Below are 22,467 nucleotides of genomic sequence, written 5' to 3'. Positions count from 1 at the left end.
GCCACATTTGGATTCAGCACTCACAGACAGACAAACTGCTGCTGTGTGGCATCCCCATTCCCACAATGCATTTTGCAACAAAATTTCTGAAAAGGCTCGAGTGATGTTTGGGTTTGTTATGTAAAAAAGCAGACTGTGTTTATGATGGAGTCATCTTCGCAGTTCTTCACCGAGAGGGAAGTGATTCAGGTGCATAAACATGGAAAAACTAATGCAGGGGTCACCAACCCTGGTCCTGCAGAGCCACTATCCTGCATGTTTTAGATCAGGGGTCTGCAACCTTTATTATCAGTCACAGCCATTTTACCCCCTCTTCTGCCAAAAAAAATAGTCTGGAGCCGCAAAAAATAACAGAGCTTATAAACTTTTAAAAGTTTTAATCTGTTTTTACAATTTTATCTGTTACAACCACTGAATACAACGAACAGAAATGCAGTGTGGAATGGATTCTGGAGTATGATTACTTTAAAAATGCACAGTAAAAGTATTTCACAGTATTTGTGCTAATAGTATATGAAGTACTAATACCAAATATACCAAATTCATGAGCTACTTATTGGAAAAAATATTTTTATTCATCATTGAATTTAGTCTTAAAGCCTATTTCAGACAAAAAAAACACACTTTTGGAGCTTGAAAGTGATTTTCGAGTATGATTACTCCAAAAGTACGCTGTAAAAGTAGTTCATAGTATTTGCGCTTATTGTACATGAAGTACTAATACCAAATATACCAAATTCATGAGGTACTTATTGGAAAAAATAATTTTATTCATCATTGAATTTAGTCTTAAAGCCTATTTCAGATGAAAAAACACACTTTTGTAGCTTGGAAGGGAATCTGTTGTAGGATTACCCCAAAAGTACACAGTACTCATACTCATACAGTCGCTCTATGAAAAGTATCGCTCTTTATGAAAATGATTCTCTTCAAAACTCAACACTTCCTCCACAGTTTCCAGTTGTACTGCTCCATATTCTCTGTCTGGGTTCACATCCGCAAGCTCCCGGAAAACGGACAGAATTACATGAGTGATAAACAAAGGACGGACAGAACCTTCATCTGTGTCTTTAACGCAGAGCAGAAATGAGCCCTTACTTTGGTTATTGAAGGCACATTCGCTCCATGCAGCTCATCTACCGTAATTGTCTAATGCGTAGCGCACAAGAAAAACGCTAGCGGCTGGTTTGACCATGGAGAGGAGAATGGTGGCCGGACTGACCGCAGTAAAGGGAGGAGCTACGACAAGGAGGATGAAGAGACGCAGTAAAGGGAGGAGCTACGACAAGGAGGATGAAGAGACGCAGGCTGCCGACTCCTGTTTTAGGTGAATCCTCTTCCAACACCTGATTCAAATGATAAGCCGATGATCAAGCTCTGCAGAAGTCTGATAACGACCGTCAGGTGGACTGGAAGAGGGAAACATCTAAAACATGCAGGACAGTGGCTCTGCAGGCCCAGGGTTGGTGACCCCTGGTCTACTGGATGAGTTATAATTCAGATCTGACTGGGGTTTGGACACATTTGAACAAACATCTGGGATCAAAGTCAGATGCTGCTTTAACTATGACTCATTACAACAATGTTTCCTGAAACCTTTTAGTGTTGGAATAAGAAGTACGACTGTCTTTTTGGTATTTTATACTGAAAGCACTACGGTGAAAGAATGTGTTTTCTAAGTATTTGAGGAATATGTGCATCATTGATAGCAGTTCCATCGGTGTAAACTGATCCTGGATGTGTTTGTAGAAATGTGCAGCCACAGGATTTCTTCCACATGGTGTGGTTTAGTTTTCAGCCTGTCTCTGCTTGGATGAAAACTGAAAAGAGATACTGACAAAACAAACCCTGAAGTCCAGATAGTGAGATATACCGCATTAAGGTTTAATCTAATCTGACAATCGAGTCCAAGTTAATTCTTTCAAAAACATAAACATGTGACATTAAAAATATTTTTGTGGGTTTTGTAACCTGCAGATGAAAAACAAATATTGCTCAATTACTGAAATATTCTCTCTCACTGTGTATCGTTATTTTATGTCAATAAAACACCCGTATTACACAACAGGTGAAACACCACAGAATTTAATATATATGTGTGTGTGTGTGTGTGTGTGTGTGTGTGGGGTGGGGGGGTGGGGGTGGGGTTCAGGGCGGTGCAGTCCTGCGGCTCTTTCCTGCAGGTCTGTACTATATGGTTGCCCATAGCAACCGATAGCTTGTAAGTTCAAAATGGTGCAGCCTCCCAGATATGTCATGTGATATGATGGATGTCGTCATTCCTACTTCATATGTGCGGCACGGACCGCGGGAGTGAAACCGAAACTGAAATTTAATGCCCATTTACCTGTTCCCGACCTTCTGAATCTTCGCAAACTTTCATTTGGGGGGGGGATTTAAAAGACGGGGTCTCTCTCTCTCTCTCTTTCTGAGGCATACGGCTGCAGACGCCAATGCCAACATGAATTCCCCAAGGTGCCGCAGCCAAAAATAAACAGACGATCAATAGTAAAATAACATGACGACTAAAAAAATTGCAGTCAACTAATTTTCACGGTTGATTATGTTGACTAATTGCGGCAGCACTATAGACCAGCGTAATTAGTACTGGTGTCCCACAGGGTTGCATATTGTCATCACTGCTGTTTTCTCTGTTCATTCATTCATTCATTCATTCATTATCTGAACCCGCTTTATCCTCACTAGGGTCACGGGGGTCGCTTGGAGCCTAACCCAGCTACTTACAGGCAAAGGTGGGGTTCACCCTGGACATTTCACCAGTTCATCACAGGACTGTTTTCTCTGTATTGAAATAATTTGCAAATTCACTTTTATTGTGGAGGTATTTTACTTGTAGACCAGTGTAATCAGTACTGGTGTCCCACAGGGCTACGTGTTGTTGCCACTACTGTTTTCTCTGTATTTAAATGATTTGTAAATTCACAATTTATGTGGAGGCATTTTACTTGTAGACCAGTGTTATTAGTACTGGTGTCCCACAGGGTTGCGTATTGTCACCACTGCTGTTTTCTCTGGATTAAAATAATTAGCAAATTCATTTTTTATTGTGGAGGTATTTTACTTGTAGACCAGTGTAATTATTAATAAAGGTTGTTGTTACTGTGTCGTGTGTTCTACTCACAGTCCTGTTCTCCTTCTGAACTGGAGAAACACTTGCTGAAGAGGCAGTGCATGGTGCGGCAGAAGTTATCCAGAAGGGATTTTGGAGAAACAAATCTCCAGCTGGACTCTGGCACTTTGTCGGGCTCTTCCGTTAAACGATCCCAAATGTCCTGCACGGCGTCTGGAAGCTCCTGCTGGAACGCCTGGACCAAAGTTAGAACATTAAAGACCACATTTATTCACAGTCAGCATTTTAGGACGTGATTTATGTCACTTATGGCAGCTATGCAACGTCAACGTGCACAAAATATGGGAAAAGGAGCACGGATTCAAAGAAAACTAATTACTCATCAGTCGTTCTTAAAATCTCATTGATTTACTCTGAGAATAAGCCAACAGACCACTTTAAATTCGTGATGCAGCCAAGTGTCAAGGGTGAACTCATGACTGCTTTACCATCTACGGCGTGAATCCAAATCATTACCAGACTGTTCTCCACTGAGCAGCTGTGGACGTGAACCCTCATGCATCACAGTCTACGACCAGAACGTCCACAGAAACAGAACCCAAACAAAACAGACCGGGTCCTGTCTGACAATGACCATGGGGGTACATATAGGCAGGGTGGGATTTGTTTGGGAGATTGGGGGGGGGGGTCAACCCCTCCTCTGGTTTTTACATCCCTACTTCTGCTCAATGAGTTTCATCCTCGGGGTGGGGGTGGGGGTGGGGGTAACAACCAACTAATGTAAACACCATCAGGTTGTGTCAGTTTTCTTCCTGGAACCTGGAGTTGGACATTTAACCCTTTCATGTATGAATCATGAGAACCTTAATTAAGATTTGTTACCCTGAGTGTTTTTATTCCTCTTTAGGCATGAAAAAAACAATGTGATTGAAATTTTTTGATGAACCTATTTTTCATGGAGTTACAAAAATGTCCACTTAGCTGGACACCATTTAATTAATTTAATTTTTGAAGATAAGAAACATGTATTTACTGATATACTGTGTGAAAACTATGAAATAAAAAACATTTTTAATGCTGTTGATCTGATGTTTTCTCACATTTTATGCTAGTTATTCACTCAAATAATATGAAAAAAAAAAACTTTTTGTTTAAAAAAAAAACCCTGTTAATGACAGTCTAATAACAATTAGTAATTAATTTACACCCAAATATGATAGTGCAGATCAGGTTTATCATAAACAGGAAAGTTACAGTAATGGTCTGAATGTCAGTGTGTGTGATGGTGCATGAGCGTCCACTGTGTTGGCTGATATGGAACTAAAACAACAAAACCTGTAAATATACATGTCAGGATCTGTGCCTGGGTGACTCTTTGCTCCTCCCTTTTGGTCATGGACCTGTGCCTGTGTGACCCTCAGCTCCTCTTTTGTTATAATCATTATCATCATCATACTCACCTGCTGGCGCTGCGTGGCTGCAGCCAATTACCATTGGCCTATTTAAGGATTAGGTTTGCAGCCATGCAGCGCTGGTCCATTACTCCTCATTCCTTTCCATAGCCCGGACAATTACCCATATTCATCCACGGACTCTGACCCCAGGTTTTGTATGTTTTTTTTATGGACTCTGTTTTCTGATTTAGTTTTTGTGTTAGGTTTTTGTTGTGTTGTTTTCAGATTTTGTTAAATAAACTTATTTTTTTCCCCTTCAGTACCGAGCATTTGAGTCCTTTCTTTTCCCCTTGTGACAATACAAGAGAACAGCTGGAGAAGAACTGTCCACTGGAGTGACCACTATGCATGAAAGGGTTAAAGTATGTAAAGTTTCACTTTCGTTTCATGCCAGCATTAGTTCCGTTAGTTAAGGACCACACCCCCACGTATTTAACTGCCCCCACCCCCTGCTCTGACAAAAAAAAAAAGAAAGAAAGAAAGAAAAACATCCTCCCCTCTGTTTTTTTGACAAATTGCACCCTGCATATGTAGATACAGATACAGACAACTTTGTTATTCCCCAAGGGAGCAATTCAGTTCAAGCAGTTCCTGAACATAGAACACACCAACAACAACAAGCAGAAGCTTCTGGTCCTCTGATTTATGAGAAAATCACTTATTTTTCGGGCTTTTTGAAAATACACTGCAAAAATTTAAATCTTCCCAAGTGTATTTTTCTCATTTCTTGTCCAAATATCTCATCACACTTAAAATAAGACAGAGTCACCTAAAGAGGAACTTTTCAGTGAGATATAAGAACTGATTTTTAGACAATAGATCTGGAAAATCTGATTTCAAGAAATCTTACCAAGATCATTTTCACTTGTTCCACTGGCAGAATGGAATTAATAGAAGAATTAAGATTGTATGCTTATCTATCTATCTATCTATCTATCTAGCTATCTATCTATCTATCTATCTGTACTGTGTAAAAGTTTTAGGCGTCCTTTAGATTTGTTGTTTTTGCAGAGTTTAAATGAACATGCATATTTATTTCTCAATATCTTTTCTTCAGATACAACAAGAAAATACAGGAAATCTGTGCACAGCCCTAAAAGACAAAAAAAAAACCCAGAAGTAAATGGCTTGTAAAGGTTAAAGTCAGTATTTAGTGTGACCTCTGACCCCATGACAAGAAGCATCAAAAACCATTACAAACATCTGTCATGTGTCAAATGAAACCAAACATCAGAAAGTGAACCAAAGGATTAAAGACATGTTTGTGTAAAAGGAACCGCTGTGGTTTATACAAGCTGTTTTTTCACTGAAAATTTGTTTTTACTGTTCATACCACAGTAGTTTTGTACATTTTTTTTTTTTTATTTCTACATGAATGAAGCTTCTGCTATGGGCTAATCCACTTACAATGACTGAAATGATTCTGACTAGAAACAAACTGACCAGAGTTTAACAGATTAAAACATGCCAAACCTTTAACAAAAATAATGGAAGTTATGTCAGAATTGTGTCCATTTGGAGGAAAGTTCCACAAACTGAACCTAATATACATGTGATGTGATCAGTAATAAGGTCTAGACTTGTGGTCTACTGTCTTTACACTGACTGTCTGTCTTAAACAGAACCACAGGACATTATATTAAATATCTGTGAGAGCAAATATGAGAATATTAAAACTGACTGGCACATTGTTTTCTAATCACTGCTGCTGCTGTTATTGTTCCAGTGTGGTTTTAAACCCACAACCAAAACCATCTACTGATCTGAACTGTTTAATACGTGTTGATCCATTAATTCTATCAATACATGTAAATAATTGGTGTAAAATACAGTTGTTCATCTATTCATGGTCATCACATATGACCCATTTGGACATTCAGAGGCTCCGTAGTTAAAAAAAAAAAAAAACAACAACAACAAAGAACCTTGAAGTATGGCATAAAAGTTAACAAATCCCTCTAAAATGAGGAGAAAATGACTGAAATACTTGAAAAATTTAGAAATTTGTCATTTCATCTCTGTTAACCCTCAAAAACCAAAACCATCTACTGATCTAAACTGTTTAATACCTGTTGATCCATTAATCCTATCAATACATATAAATAATTGGTGTAAAATACAGTTTTACCTCAATTATTCATTGGCTAAAATGTACAAAAACTTGTAAAATGAGAATAAAATAGGCAAAATACAAGAACAATAAGGAAAAAATGGACCAAACAACCTTGAAACATGGTATAAACGTGAACAAATCATCAAACATCAGAGACAGAAGCTGGGCCTAATTTACCGTCCACACTGCCATTCATTTCCAATACTGATAAACAGAATAAATGTGAGTTTCTTCTCCCACCAAATGTCATGTGATGTTCTGAGGGATGTTTTGTTGGACGCCGTGGTGCAGGTACCTGAACTCTGGCTTACCTCGTCAGGATGTGACTGGACAAAAACGCCCTCAGCATCCTGCAAGCGTCGCTCCAACTCTGCAGTGTACGGACGCGAAGGGTGTCGCTCGGACATCACCCGGAGGATCTGCAATTTCAGTTTAGACTCACATTAGTCCAACAAGACGCTCCTCAACAAACAGGAACACAGAAAAGATCTTCTATTATTAGCCTCATAGCATAACTGACTAAGTCATGTTTTTGGAAAAATTAGGTGTAAATTAAAGAAAAACTGTCGATTACTGTAATAACAATTATCAGTGGGTTTATATTAAAACATGTTGGGTCAGATCAGGTTTATCCAGAACAGTAACGTTACAGTAATGGGATTAATTACAGCTGAAATACAGACACTGATGCATGGAGTCCAATGGCCCCGCCCCCTCAAACAGGTGGCAAGGGGTGTTGTTGGTTCGGTTGGTTTGTTGAATTCATACCAAATTGGGTTTATATATTGCCAGTGACCCAGAATAGATGTGATTACATTTTGGGAAAGTAGGTCAAAGTTCAAATTTTTTATGAATTTTTAAAATCTTTTTTTTTTTTCCCCATTTACTTACAATGGCCGGAATTTCAAATCACTATAAAAACATCAATTTTAATTCAATTTGCTTAAAATGTTGCAGCGATATAGAGATTCATTTAAGACATCACTCTGCAAAAAATATCTAAAAGATAGCTCGTTTTTGAAATTTTTTTGTTAAATTTTGAAATCTTTTTCTTTTCCCATTTTCTTATAATGGGAGAAATTTCAAATGTCTATAAAAACATCGATTCTGTTTGAATTTACTTCAAACTTGGCACATATATATTTTTTATATTTAACAACTATTGAATGTGGATGAAAATGGGTCGATGCCAAAATAAGCTAAAATATGTGCAAGGGGCGGGGTTTGTTGTGCCTGGCACCACTTGTTATCAATGATATTAATCCTTAGATGTTACTTGATGCTAGTAAATTAATTTATACTTTCAGGGGTGTTTCCTGATATAGAAGGATTTACAAGAAATTGCTGGGATGTTCAGCATTTCTGACCATTTCTGGCCATCTTGGTCATGAGTAAAAAAAATACATAAACACACCTCCCATGACTGGCCAATAAGTGTCAGTGTATGGGATGATGCACAAGTGTACACTGTGTGGGTGATATGGAACTACAATAACAAAACCCATGAATACACAAGAGAACAGCTGTGAATAGATGAACACTGGAGCATGAAAGGGTTAACCCCATAAGGTCTACCATAATAACAGGCCGCCAAGATTACTTCATGTTGTTTTTGCAATAAAAGTGTCCGAAAATGTCTTTTTTGTCAATTCTTTTGCACCTTTTTTCAGGAAGAACTTAACTTTCAATATCTGTCCATTAATTATCATTATTATATGTAATAAATGCTTAAAACAGTGTGTTATAGCAAAAAAAAAAACTGACTAAAATATATACATATATGTGACCATAATGTTATAGAGCAATAGAAAGAACCCAGTCCCAACTAAAACACAATGTCTGATTTTTGTCCATAGTCAGTCATTTGAATATCGGTGTATGCAAAATTGTGGCATCAGAGACACAGTCGTCTGAAAAAGTAAAAAAAAAAAAAAAAAAAAAAAAAAAAAAAAAAAATCCCAACCAAGTCAGCAGCTCATGTTTTTCACCATCAGTCACCAGTTGTTCTTTTTGACCAAACTGGACAGAAAAACACACAGCGTCACCGCAAACAATAAAATACTGCCTTTGATTCCACTGGGTTTGAGAGGTCTCTGTATTTAACATGATATTCTGTTAAAGTTAGCTACACTCGTAATTATGGAACATAAAGTATGTGTCTCATGTGGAAAATCTTTCTGTTTGTTCAGACAAGTTTAGTATAAACGGTTATTTCAGAAGATTCAGAGTCATAAAGTTCTACCAGCTGATGACTGATGTTCGTTATGTACCACAAGTTAAAACTGTTGGGTTAAAATAAGGCGACGTTAAAGCACTAGAAAAACAAAAATATATGCATATATACATATACATGCACTGGTCATGGACAGAAATGGTAATAATAGTCATTATTTTATTCCACTGGTACCTCACACTGGGCTGAATATATTATTTTTATTATTATTATTATTAGTAGTAGTAGTAGTAGTAGTAATAGTAGTAGTAGTAGTAGTAGTAGTATCATGCAGCAAGTGAACATTTACTTATATCAGGGTGGTCAAACTCATTTCAGTTCAGGTTCCACATTCAGACTAATATGATCTGAAATGGGTCAGACCAGTAAAATAATAACATAAGTGGTTTCAGGCACAACAAACCCCGCCCCTCGCACATATTGTATCTTATTTTAGCATCGATCCAGCTGATGTCATCATGTCTATGCATGTGCTGATGTCAGCAGATCAACTGCCTCTATATACAGGGTGGGGAAGCAAAATGTACAATATTTTGAGGCAGGATTGAAAGACAGTGTATGACCAATTAGTTTATTGGAAGTCATGAGAATTTATTTGCCACAAGAAAATTTCCATAATAGAAAATGTTTTTATTCTCTGTGTCCTCCTTCTTTCTCAATAACTGCCTTCACACTCTTCCTGAAACTTGCGCAAGTGTTCCTCAAATATTCAGGTGACAACTTCTCCCATTCTTCTTTAATAGTATCTTCCAGACTTTCTCGTAATAGTTTTGCTCATAGTCATTCTCTTCTTTCCATTATAAACAGTCTTTATGGACACTCCAACTATTTTTGAAATCTCCTTTGGTGTGACGAGTGCATTCAGCAAATCACACACTCTTTGACGTTTGCTTTCCTGATTACTCATATGGGCAAAAGTTTGTGAAAAGGTATGGATAATAGTGTTAGGTATGATTATGACATCAGTATATGTTTGGTTTCAAAACAATAGACGTAGTGCCTGCTGAGAAAAAACAACTAAATGTTCATTGGAAATTTTGCTTCCCCACCCTGTATGTGCCAAGTTTGGAGTAAATTGAAACTAAATTCATGTTTTTATAGACATTTGAAATTTCGCCCATTATAAGTAAATGGAAAAAAAAAAAGATTTAAAAATTCACAAAAAATTTTAACTTTAACCTACTTTTCCCAAAATGCAATGACATCTATTGTGGGTCACTGGCAATCTATAAACCCAATTTGGTATGAATTCTACCAATAGTTTTGCTGCTAAAGTGTTAACAAACAAACAAACAAACAAACTGAACCAAAAACAACACCTCTTGCCAATACTCCACATTTTCATATTGTAATTTTACTTTTTTTACACTAAAACAAACAGAAAACTTTAGAATTGACATTATTTCTATATTATTATGTAATTATTTTACTGGTCTGACCAATTTTCCAATTGATTGAATTGGGTTTGGCTTTGAATTGTGTTTAAGGAACATTGTTGTTATACTTTTAGTACCTTTTAAAATAATGATGTTTTATATATATGTTCTTATCAGTTTTAATTTGGTTTTTAGTACTGACTTTCATTGTGTTTATGTACAGTATATGGATGTACGGCTGTGATTTCCATTTTGTGTAACTTCTGCTGCTGCTGTCTTGGCCAGGACACTCTTGAAAAAGAGATTTTTAATCTCAATGAGCTTTTTTTCCTGGTTAAATAAAGCTTATAATAACAATAATTTGAGATCGCATTGGGCCAAATGTGGAACCTGAACTAAAATGAGTTTGACAGCCGTGTTATAAAACATGAAAATACTGAATACAATAAATATATCAACACATAAATATGTACAAGCACAAACATAAAAACACAAGAGAAAAACATTAAAATACAGAATACAAATACAAAAAATACTACATGGACACATAATTAAATACACACATTTACACACCCATCCATCCACACTGAAACCACCTGTTCTGGTCTGAAAAGTCTGAATGTCTGACCCGAATAGGCTGATGTTATTACATATAAGAGTGGATTTGATTAAATGTACTGACTCCTGAAGCTCATCTTCATTTATGGCATGGGTCCACGTGTTATCGGACTGTAATCAGAGCTGCAGAATACAGTTGGTCACCATGTGGAGCTCCATGGATTGAAAGTTTCAGTGGGTGAAATCCATTACATACAGACAAATGTCCAACATATGAATCCCACAGATGATCTAAAGCCCTGGGTCTGCTGTGGGGAACTGGAACGGCTCTACACAGTAACTCTGTTAGGACATAAAAGCGCTCACACGACTCCTTTGAATGTTCCACTTCCTTCTATTGAATACACAAATACTCCAGTGGAGGACTGAGGGGCTTTTCCTGCTGCTCAGATAATAAAAGGCAGAAACTAGTCTGATTTGAAAACTTTTATCCTTGAACATATTAAACAAATTTACATGTTGAAATAGTTTTGTCTCAGTAATCCACCTTTTTTTTCTCACAGTTATTTTTTATTGCGTTTTTATAGCAGTAGTGCAAAAAAAAAACAAAAAAAAAATCAAACATATTTTATACGGCTTTTGACAAATTCTGTAGGTAAGTAAAAAGAAATCTGCTCATATATAAGTATTTATATAGATTTGAATTGAAATATTACATATTTACAATGTCTTTGCACATGGTCTGATACAACACAGTTTCAGTTAGTTATTGTTTTTTTCTTTTAATTATAGTTTTTATTCTTTTTTTTTTTTTTCAATTAATGAAAATGTTTTTTCAATTCTAGTTTTCATCATTTCGTTAGTTTTCATTAATGATAATAACCTTGGTACTGCCAAACATTGTAATATTCCAACTGGTTGCATTTTGACATGTGTGTGTGTGTGTGTGTGTGGGGGGTCCTGCTCCACCAGCCAGTGAGTCTGTGATTTTTTTCCCCCTCCCATCCTGTGCGAGGGGGAGCAAGTGACTTTTTCAGCAAATCTCTCATTAACTGAACATAAACCCAGTGTGTCCATCCACTGTCACTGATCCAACTCCATAGGTTTTACTGGTGAATCAGTGTTGTAGAAGATGATGGTGTTTCCATGGTAACTACGGAGCCTCTGAACGTCCAAATGGGTCATATCTGATGACCATGAAAAGATGAAGAACTGTATTTTACACCAATTATTCCTCTTATTCCTCTCAAACAGGTGCAGAGGACGCAGGTATGACCAGATACTTACATACAAGTACAGCTGGGTTTGGGAAACTGTTTTCTTTTTCTTTCCAGAACAATAAAGGATCAGTATCCTCAGCCAAACATGATGTCATGTTGTAATCATATGTTATATATACTGTAAAGCTTCACTGTTAAATACACTTTAATAATGTGTCATGAATTTCTTTGAATTTCATGAAATTCCAATGCTACTTCCTGCGATTTGAATTTGAATTACAATTCTACATCCTGTTTGCAATCTCAATTCAAATTCAAATTCAAGAATTTAATTAGAGTTTTTGGGGTTCATTCTCAATCCAATTCTGAATTTTGTACAACCCTGACACATACAGTAGTGTAACAACGGTTGGAAATATACATGTGTGTGGTTTATTTTGATATTTACCTGCAATAACACACTCAGTGCAGTCTGTCCCATAAACAAACATGACAGTGTACCGTTTGTTTTGGAACTGTTTAGGCTTACATGAACCATGCGATCACTACAGTGGTGAAATCAAAGCATGTCGCAACTCTATTTCTCTATGGCTCTGGATAATATTACAATCAATGGGGATGAATCACTTAAGAAAGGTTAAATCTGGAGAAAAATTCATTTGGGAACTGACTCAAAAATAACACTGAGTCTTTATGGGTTCAGATAAAATACATGTGAACTCGTACCTTTTTTAACACTCCTTGGTTGACCTGGAACCACAACCTCTGGAGAACCAGCTCATCCAGGTCTTCTATGTTTAACCTCTGAGGATGAGCACAAGTAAAGGGGGTGGGGGGGTGGGGTGGGGGGTGGACACTGTTAGTTCCATGAAGTCTGACCTTTGACCTCTCACACAAACTGATGAAAATAAAGACAGAGTCAGAAGTTTGTTACCATTCTGTTGATGTTGGACAGTTTGAAGACCTCCTCATAGTGAACCCTGATGGTGTAGTTAATGGGGAAGTTGTGTTTCTGGAAAACACACAAAGCAAAGAACAAATCAGTCAACGACGTCACAGAGTTTGTCTTACATGAGCAGATGTAACCCTTACATACACAATATTTTAGCCTCAAATGACACTTTTTTTTTTTTTTTGGTAATTTATTTTTTATTGACATTCAGTATCAGACATTTACATGTAGTATAACACATAAACATATTGCACATTTCTGTTGTCTGCTCTAAATGCCAGAACAATATATTTTTGTAACCAGAACAGATAAATGACACTTTTTGAGTCAAAAAATGAAATGGAAAAATAATTGTAACAAATGTTTGTATATTGACGTCATCTGAGCTGATAAATAAAAAAAACATTACATTTTCCATTAAAAAAAGTTGTTTGTATTTCCCTTTTCAGTTGATTGTTTTGTCATAATAGAGGTTTTTCTCCTTTGAGAACCAGAGTAAAGCTGCTGATTTACACTGCAAAAAAAAAGTATTTTTATTAAAAGAAAAAAAAAAACAAAACATAAAAAGCCATGTTTCTGTAAAATTGCTCTCTCTCTCTCTTTTTTTCCCAAAAAGAAAAGTATCATTGCTAAGCAAGTTTTCATTAAGTGCATCGAACTTTTTCCCCCAATAAGATATTTTTACTTACCAGAAAATATCAGGTCTGCTGAGAGTCTGAGTTCTTTTAAGTCCAGGTTAAAGAGGTTAAAGGTTAAAGGCTTTTTACTTTTTAAATTTTATATTTTATGTTCTCTTTCAAAACTCTGCACTGCAACTCTTACTTTAACCCTTTCATGCATGAATTATGAGAACCTTAATTAAGATTTTTTCCCTGAGTATTTTTATTCCTCTTTAGGCATGAAAAAAACAATGTGATTGAAAACATTTTTTATGAACCTATTTTTCATGGAGTTGCAAAAAAGTCCACTCAGCTGGACACCATGTGTTTAATTTTTGAAGCCAAGAAACATGTATTTACTGATATACTGTGTGAAATGTATGAAATAAAAACCTTTTTAATGCTGCTGATCTGATGTTTTCTCACATTTTCACACACTCTAATACTAGTCACAACTCACTTCATGGGGATAATATGCAAAACGTTAATGACAGTCTAAAAACAATAACAAGCAACTGATTTACCCTCAGACATGTTAGTGCAGATCAGGTTTATCAAGAACAGCAGAGTTACAGTAATGGTCTGAATGTCAGTGTATTATGGGATGGTGCATGAGTGTCCACTGTGTTGGCTGATATGGAACTAAAACAACAAAACCCATGAAAATACAAGAGAACAGCTGCAGAAGAACTGTCCACTGGAGTGACCAGTGTGCACGAAAGGGTTAATATATGTGTGTATTTTTATATGTTTGGCTTACTTGCTGTTTTGAATCACCTTTTACGTGTTTCTTTTATGTTTTAAATGTGTTTCTTTTTCCAGGTCATTGTATTTCAATGTCCTGTGTGAAGCACCTTGATTTGCTTTGTTGCTGAAATGTGCTAAATAAATAAACTTGCCTCGCCTTATATTGAGCTTATATTCACTGGTATAGTGAATATAAAAGTGAATATAAGGTAAGATAGATAGAACGACTGAATGATAGATAGATAGATAGATAGATAGATAGATAGATAGATAGATAGATAGATAGATAGATAGATAGATAGATAGATAGATAGATAGATAGATAGATAGATAGATAGATAGATAGATAGATAGATAGATAGATAGATAGATAGATAGATAGATAGATAGATAGATAGATAGATAGATAGATAGATAGATAGAGTCTTAACGTGTTTAGATTCATGGTGGTTTTATTAATTTGGTTACCACACTGGCACTGGCTTTTTTTTTTTTTTTTTTTTTTTTTTTTTTGTCTCAAACAACACATTTGGATGAAATGTTTGAATATTTGTCTAATTTCTGCGTCTCTTTGTCTGGATGCTTTCACACTAACCTCATATACTGTTTATTATTTAAACACATTTACTAGTGGAGTTTAGGGTAATTTTTACATTGAGGATTCATGTGTCCCCTTTGACCCCCCCCCCCCCCACTGGTCTAAATGTAAGGCGGTTGACCCCTCCCCCCCACTCCCACTGGTCTCACCATGAAGCGTCTCCTGTGGCCCAGGCTGTCGTTGAGGGTCTTCAGTGGAGTACACAGGCTGGACGGGCTAGGAGCCATGAGGACAGGCACGAGTAGAAACAGGCCTGGAAGAAGACACACACACATAAGACAGCTGGACATCTGGACATCCATCCGTCCATCCATCCATCCATCCATCCATCCATCTGTACATCCATCCATCCATCCATCCATCCATCCATCTGTACATTCATCCATCCATCTGTACATCCATCCATCCATCCATCCATCCATCTGTACATTCATCCATCCACCTGTCCATCCGTCCATCCATCCATCCATCCATCCGTACATTCATCCATCCATCCATCCATCCATCCGTACATTCATCCATCCATCCATCCATCCGTACATTCATCCATCCATCCATCCATCCATCCATCCATCCATCCATCTGTACATTCATCCATCCATCCATCCATCCATCCATCATTGGTAGTATTGTGACTACCACACTTTTTATTTTTCACCATCTCTTTGCTTGAATCCAAAATAACTAAATTATTTTTTTCAAAAATACCAGAAATGCAAAGGTTTGTGGACATTTTCCAGGAAGTCCACGTCAAATCCTTAACATTCTTAATGTTGTTTTTAACATCCACCTCAGACCCTTGAAACCATCACTCATCACACCTTAAAGTTTCCACAGACCTGTTCCCAAACGGCCTCTACTCTGACCCCCACCCGAAAAGATAAGAAACAGATGAGAAGAGAGGAAACCTCAGCTTAGGTCAAGTACAGAACACAGAAAAGGTCAGAAAAATGGAATAAAACAGTGAAAATAATAATATTTAAACCATTCACTTCAACTGCCTCCTTTGTCCATATTAAGGCTCTGTTCAGACTGTAGGTAAATGTGGCCCAAATCTGATTTTTTTGTCCATATGTGACCTGTATTCGATCTGTTAAAGACAGATCGAACAGCACTAATCCCATGTTTCCAAATCTGACCCAGACCACTTTCATATGTGATCCTAAATCCGATACGTATCCAATATTTTGCAACGTGACTTCAGTCTGAACGGCCAGGTCGCATTTATCTGACCTTTACATCATTGAAATGCGATAAACCTCACAATTCTGCGTCCCAGGAGTGTTACTTCACTGCAAAACCCAAATTTTACCAAGTGTATTTTTCTTATTTCTAGTCTGATGTTTTTTCTTGAATTGAGCAAAAAAATAAATAAATCTGGAAACATAACCTCTGCTGTTCCTTGGTGAAGGTAATTAAGGAAAAAAATCTGCCAATGGAACAAGTGAAAATTATCTTGGGTTGATTTCTTGAAATCAGATTTTCCAGATCTGTTGTCTATAAATCAGTTCTTATATCTCACTGAAAAGTTCCTCTTAGGTGATTCTGTCTGATTTTAAGTGTGATGAGATATTTGGACTAGAAATGAGAAAACACACTTGGGGAGATTTAGATGTTTGCAGTGTTCTGTAAACACAGTGTGTGTCTGCGTGGTCACGTGTTACGTCAGGACCTCTTTTGTGCATGTGGGTCACTTCAGGGTCACATTCAGTTCAGACTCAAAACTGCATTTAATGTGTACACTGTAAAAAAAATCTGTAATTTAACAGAATTTTAACTGTTTATTTTACAGATGTTTCAAATATCAATGAAATTCCAAAAACAGACTGTGATTTTACATGTCAAATGTAAAATAACATGAAAAAACTGTAACTGTGAATAACCAAAAAATTTCCATTTTTTTCAAGAATTTTTTTTTTTCACAGAAAAATACAGTTAAAATACATTTGAAAATGTATCATAATTTCAAAAATATTTATTTTCTATTTATGAGATTAAACTGTTAATTTAAAGTTTAATAGTATAAAAAAAATTTAATAAAATGAGATAAAATACTGACAATTAACCATTAAAGAAGTATTTGTTCTGTAAGTTTAACCAGACTTGTTTGTTAATTGACAAATATCTTGTGTAATTACAGGAGGTTTCACAACAAAAATGTTGAATAAATATATTTTTGTGAATGTATAACATATATAAGCACTGATAAACTGTCCAAATACAGTTTTTATCAGTGGATTGGACAACTGAGTCTCATTGAAAATTACACTGGGTTACAAAAAAATGTTTTTTGCAAGTTGTCTTGGTTTTTTCAACTGAATTAGGACCATTTTGCACCGCTAAATCCAAAAATGACATCTGTTTTTCTCAATCAGGTCAGGGTTTTTTGCTAATTTCATTTTGAAAAATTTGACCTTCTCACAAAATTGATTACATTTTTGTGACTTTATCAGTTGATTTTTTATATAGTTCTCACCCAAAATAGGTTTTAAGAGAAAAAAATCATTTTCTAACAGGATTCCTGTTAGGTACAATGGTGTATTCACCGCAGATGTAGCAGAATACGTCAGGCTTATTTTTGCAAGATCTTCTAGTCGAAGCCATTTCATTCACCTGTAATATTAAAAAAAAACATTAATCATAAATTGGCAAAAGTAAAATCTTCAGAACTCATTTATTGCAAGAAATATGAAAGAATTTTGTATCATGTGATGTGAAAATGCCCATAAATGTAAGCAAAAATGTTAAAAAGTCAATATGTAGCATAGTTCAGAAAGTTGACCTGATTGAGCAAAATTAATGTGATTTTTGGATTCAGCACACCAAAATGATCCTACATCAGCTCAAAAAACTTCAGCAATAAATTTGTTGTTGACCAGTGTTATTTATATATATATTTATAGGTAATTTGATTGTTTTAATACATGTAAATATTCTCTATTAAACAGTAAAAAGTAAAAAAAAAAAAAAAGTATGCAAAATCTCAGTGAAAGTTAGGGCAAAAAACTGCATTTTAATTATGGAAAATTACTATATTTTTATGAGATGGTTATTTTCTGTTATATTACAGTATTTTTTCGGCACCCCTGCTGCCGAAATAATACCGTAATATCGTTTTTTTTTTTTGTTTGTTTTACAATTTTTTTTTTTTTTTTCCGGTGTAATATGAACAAGCACATGAAAAAAATCTGATTTCATAAAAAAAATCCAAATTGTGCCTGAAGGCCTGCACTCTGAACGCAGACTAAATAGATTCTTGGAGATTCAACATTAACGTCTATCATACTACAGCATCTTTTCTACGTATCCAGTACTGCAGGGTTTATTTGAATAATTCCCTATAACATAAACATCTGGTTCATTTAGACAAATCTTCAGAAAGACCTTCGTTTCATTTTCTTCCACTTGCCACATATTTTCTCTTGACTTTTCAAAGAAACGTTGGCACCTGTAACTTGTTATTCACAGAAAATGACCCGTCATACTTCTTGCTTGGCTGCGCTAGAATGGAGAATATTTACTGCTGCATGAGTGAAATCCGTGAGACGAATGAAGACTATAAAACACCAGTGACACCTGCTGTTTTGTGTGCTTCGCATCACTATCACATGACCTTTACAGCCTCCAAGATCAGATTTATCAAAGAAAAGTAGCAACGAACAGTCTGTGCAGTTATGAAGCATGAAAATGTCATCGGTCACAGACTCACAGTCCAGTTTGTTCAGCGTTCAGGAAAGATGAAGCCTTTTTCAACCACCATGGAAAATCCTACACCTATGAAGACACCCATCAGCCCTTTAACCCTTTACCGGGCAAGTGACTACTTTTAGTAATTTCAGCAGATATTAAATATGGAGCCAATCCCGTGCCTCAGTGAGGTCAAGAGGCATGTTGGTTTTTGTAGAGAGATTTGACAGAACCTGTGTCACTTTATGACCTTATAACTGTTGGTTTATTGCATGTGTTTATTTTTTAGCAAGTGCTGCTCAGATGTTTTATGGGGAGGGGAGGGAGACTGTTGTCACGGCAACCGACGAGGAGGTAGATGACGATGTCCAATAACTCTACATGATGAATTATGTTGGAACCACACAAATCTTTGCGACGCTGATCAGTACAGATGTTTTGTTTGACACTGCTTTGTACGGTGGCCAACAAGGGCCAAATACCATACCATACCAGACCATACCATACCGTACCAGACCATACCATACCGTACCAGACCATACCATACCATACCAGACCATACCAGACCATACCAGACCATACCATACCAGACCAGACCATACCAGACCATACCAGACCAGACCATACCAGACCAGACCATACCATACCATACCATACCATACCATACCATACCAGACCATACCATACCATACCAGACCATACCAGACCATACCAGACCAGACCATACCAGACCAGACCATACCATACCATACCAGACCATACCATACCATACCAGACCATACCAGACCATACCAGACCAGACCATACCAGACCAGACCAGACCATACCATACCAGACCATACCAGACCAGACCATACCATACCATACCATACCATACCATAATATAAAACTATACCATACCATACCATAATATAAGACTATACCATACTATACCATAATATAATACCATACCATACCATACCATACCATACCATACCATACCATACCATAATATAAAACTATACCATACCATACCATAATATAAAACTATACCATACCATACCATACCATACCATAATATAATACCATACCATACCATACCATAATATAAAACTATACCATACCATATCATAATATAATACCATGCCATACCATACCAGACCATACCAGACCATACCATACCATAATATAAAACTATACCATACCATATCATAATATAATACCATACCATACCATACCATACCATACCATAATATAATACCATACCATACCATACCATACCATACCATAATATAATACCATACCATACCATACCATACCATAATATAATACTATACCATAGCATAGCATACCATACTATACCGTACTGTACAGTACCGTACCATACCATACCATACCATACCATACCATAATATAATACTATACTATACCGTACCGTACCATACCAACTTTATTTATAAAGCACTTTAAGAACTTTACAGTTGGCCAAAGTGCCGTACACGAGTCATAAAACAAGGAATTAAATAAGTAAATAAGTAAAAACAGCTATAACACAGGGTGCAAAGCAGGCTAAGAACAACAAAATACAACCATCATAAAACCAAAGACAAACTAAAATCTGAAAAAAACAGCATAAGAAATATAAAAAAGAAACATCTCACTCATTGATTAAAAGCCAATTAGAAAAAGTGCATGCAAACACATTCCAGTGCGTCTCGGTTAGAGAAAACTATGCAAATTCCCAAACTCAAACACAAGTCTAAATGAGGTACAAGAAGAGGAGCGTGGTGCAAATGAAAAAATGCGCCGCAAGACACAACAACACATGCATAATCATCAGATGCTCTGCAAATAAAGAAAGGAAGAAAACTTCTGCGAATGAAAATGCTGCACAACCAGTCAGTCCAACAGAAGGGCTCCAAACCTTCCTCCCACTCCTTTTCAGGCATGTAAATGGAACTGTTGTGCTGTTCTTCTGTCTAAGATTGTTATGATTCTTGATATTTGTATTATTATGTATGTTTTGCTAGTTTGCATATATGTTAAATTTCATTGCATGTTTGGAATAAATCAGATAAACCTGTAGGGGGCAGCGTTTATAGATAACGGACTAGTGTCAAATAGAATCAAATAAAAGTCACATGACCGCGCTACACCGTAACTTCAGTTTGTTCCACTGTAGTTTGAAACCCTGTCAGTCAGCTGTTCTCCATCTCTCTCTCCATCCTGTGTCTGTTCTGCTGACAGCGCAATGTTTTCTTGGTTTGCATCGTTTCTTTATTTGCAGAACATTTGGTGATTATACATGTGTTTTTGTGTCTTGCTGCACATTTTTTTCATTTGCACCACATTCCTCTTTTTGTTCCTCGTTCAGACTGTGTTTGAGTTTGTGAATTTACATCGTTTCTGTAATTGCAGCTGTTTTCTCTAAATGTGACGCGTTGGGCCGTTGGAATGTGTTTGGCCTTTGTCAGCCACCGTAGCTTGTCCCTGTCTCTTTGAATGTAGAAAAAATGCATTGCTCTTTAATTAACAAAGATTATTGGTAAAAATAAGGAGAAAACATTGGTTTTATATGTGGCAAAGCACTGGTTGCATGTGTTGGAAATTATTAGAGCTCATTTGTAGATCATTTCTAGGGGTGTAAAGGAGGTAGAAACTCAGGAACACGTCTGTCCTCGGGGGGGGTTATGTTTTTATCTTTTTATGTGATGGGTAGAAAACCCATTTTGTCTTTCAATTCTACTTTCTTTTTAATCTAACTTATTCTTAGCTACTTATAGTCTGCATTTGTGATCTATCTATCTATCTATCTATCTATCTATCTATCTATCTATCTATCTATCTATCTATCTATCTATCTATCTATCTATCGTTCTATCGTTCTATCGTTCTATCGTTCTATCTATCGTTCTATCTATCGTTCTATCGTTCTATCGTTCTATCATTCTATCTATCGTTCTATCTATCGTTCTATCGTTCTACTCAAAATAAGATGCAAATTCTGACCTAGAAAAGGGAAAATATATGTTCAAAAAACAAGGTTGACTTTCTTACACTGCCAAGATATTTTTTCTATCAGCACTTAAAACTAGAAAAAAAAAAACAACAAAGATTAATATCCCCAAATTTCCCTTTCTTGAAAATCACCTTTTGCACTGTAAGGTTGAAATAAAGGCTTAACTGAAAATAGTCACGTTATCGGGATTAAGACAAAGAGAGAGAAAAAATGATCCATCACACATGCTGCCAGCAGTCGAAGTGCTGCTTCACATTTGGAGGTATTTAAGTACAGTAATTTTACAGATGAAACACGTACAGTCTGTAAGTGCTCTCAGAATTCTGGTTTAGATTCAAGATGTTTAACCCATAAAAACCCAAACAGACACTGACGACCAAAACCATCTACTGATCTAACAGGTGGAATACCTGTTGATCCACTAATCCTAACAATATATGTAAATAATCAGTATAAAATGCAGTTTTACCTCAATTATTCATGGGATAAAATGTATAAAAACTTGAAAAATTACAATAAAATAAGCAATACGCTTGAAAAATAAGGGAAAATGAACCAAACAACCTTGAAATATGGCATAAAAGTGAACAAATCCTTCTAAATTGTGGAGAAAATGAGCAAAATTACTCCAAAAATGACAAGAATTCTTCATTTCATAACATCCCGAATCCTGTATTTAGTTTGTTAACCCTCAAAAATCAAAATGTATCTACTGATCTAAACTGTTTGATAACTGTTGATCCACTAATCCTAAAAATACATGTAAATAATTAGTATAAAA

The 22,467-nt window shown here is 36.1% G+C and overlaps 1 protein-coding gene across 1 annotated transcript in view; it reads right to left on the bottom strand.

Annotated features, from left to right (window-relative positions):
- The window catches only part of il34 (interleukin 34), a 65,619-nt gene that overhangs the window by 5,134 nt on the left and 38,018 nt on the right, over positions 1-22,467 (bottom strand). Inside the window, 5 exon segments of the mRNA XM_030137519.1 lie at positions 3,143-3,326; positions 6,970-7,077; positions 12,772-12,849; positions 12,980-13,057; positions 15,151-15,254. Of these exon segments, the coding sequence (XP_029993379.1) occupies positions 3,143-3,326; positions 6,970-7,077; positions 12,772-12,849; positions 12,980-13,057; positions 15,151-15,254 (552 nt within the window).

The sequence above is a fragment of the Sphaeramia orbicularis genome, chromosome 6 (genome assembly GCF_902148855.1).
Source record: "Sphaeramia orbicularis chromosome 6, fSphaOr1.1, whole genome shotgun sequence".
Lineage (NCBI taxonomy): Eukaryota > Metazoa > Chordata > Actinopteri > Kurtiformes > Apogonidae > Sphaeramia > Sphaeramia orbicularis.
The sequence above is the reverse complement of the archived record's forward strand: the minus strand, read 5'-3'. Positions and strand labels throughout refer to the sequence as shown.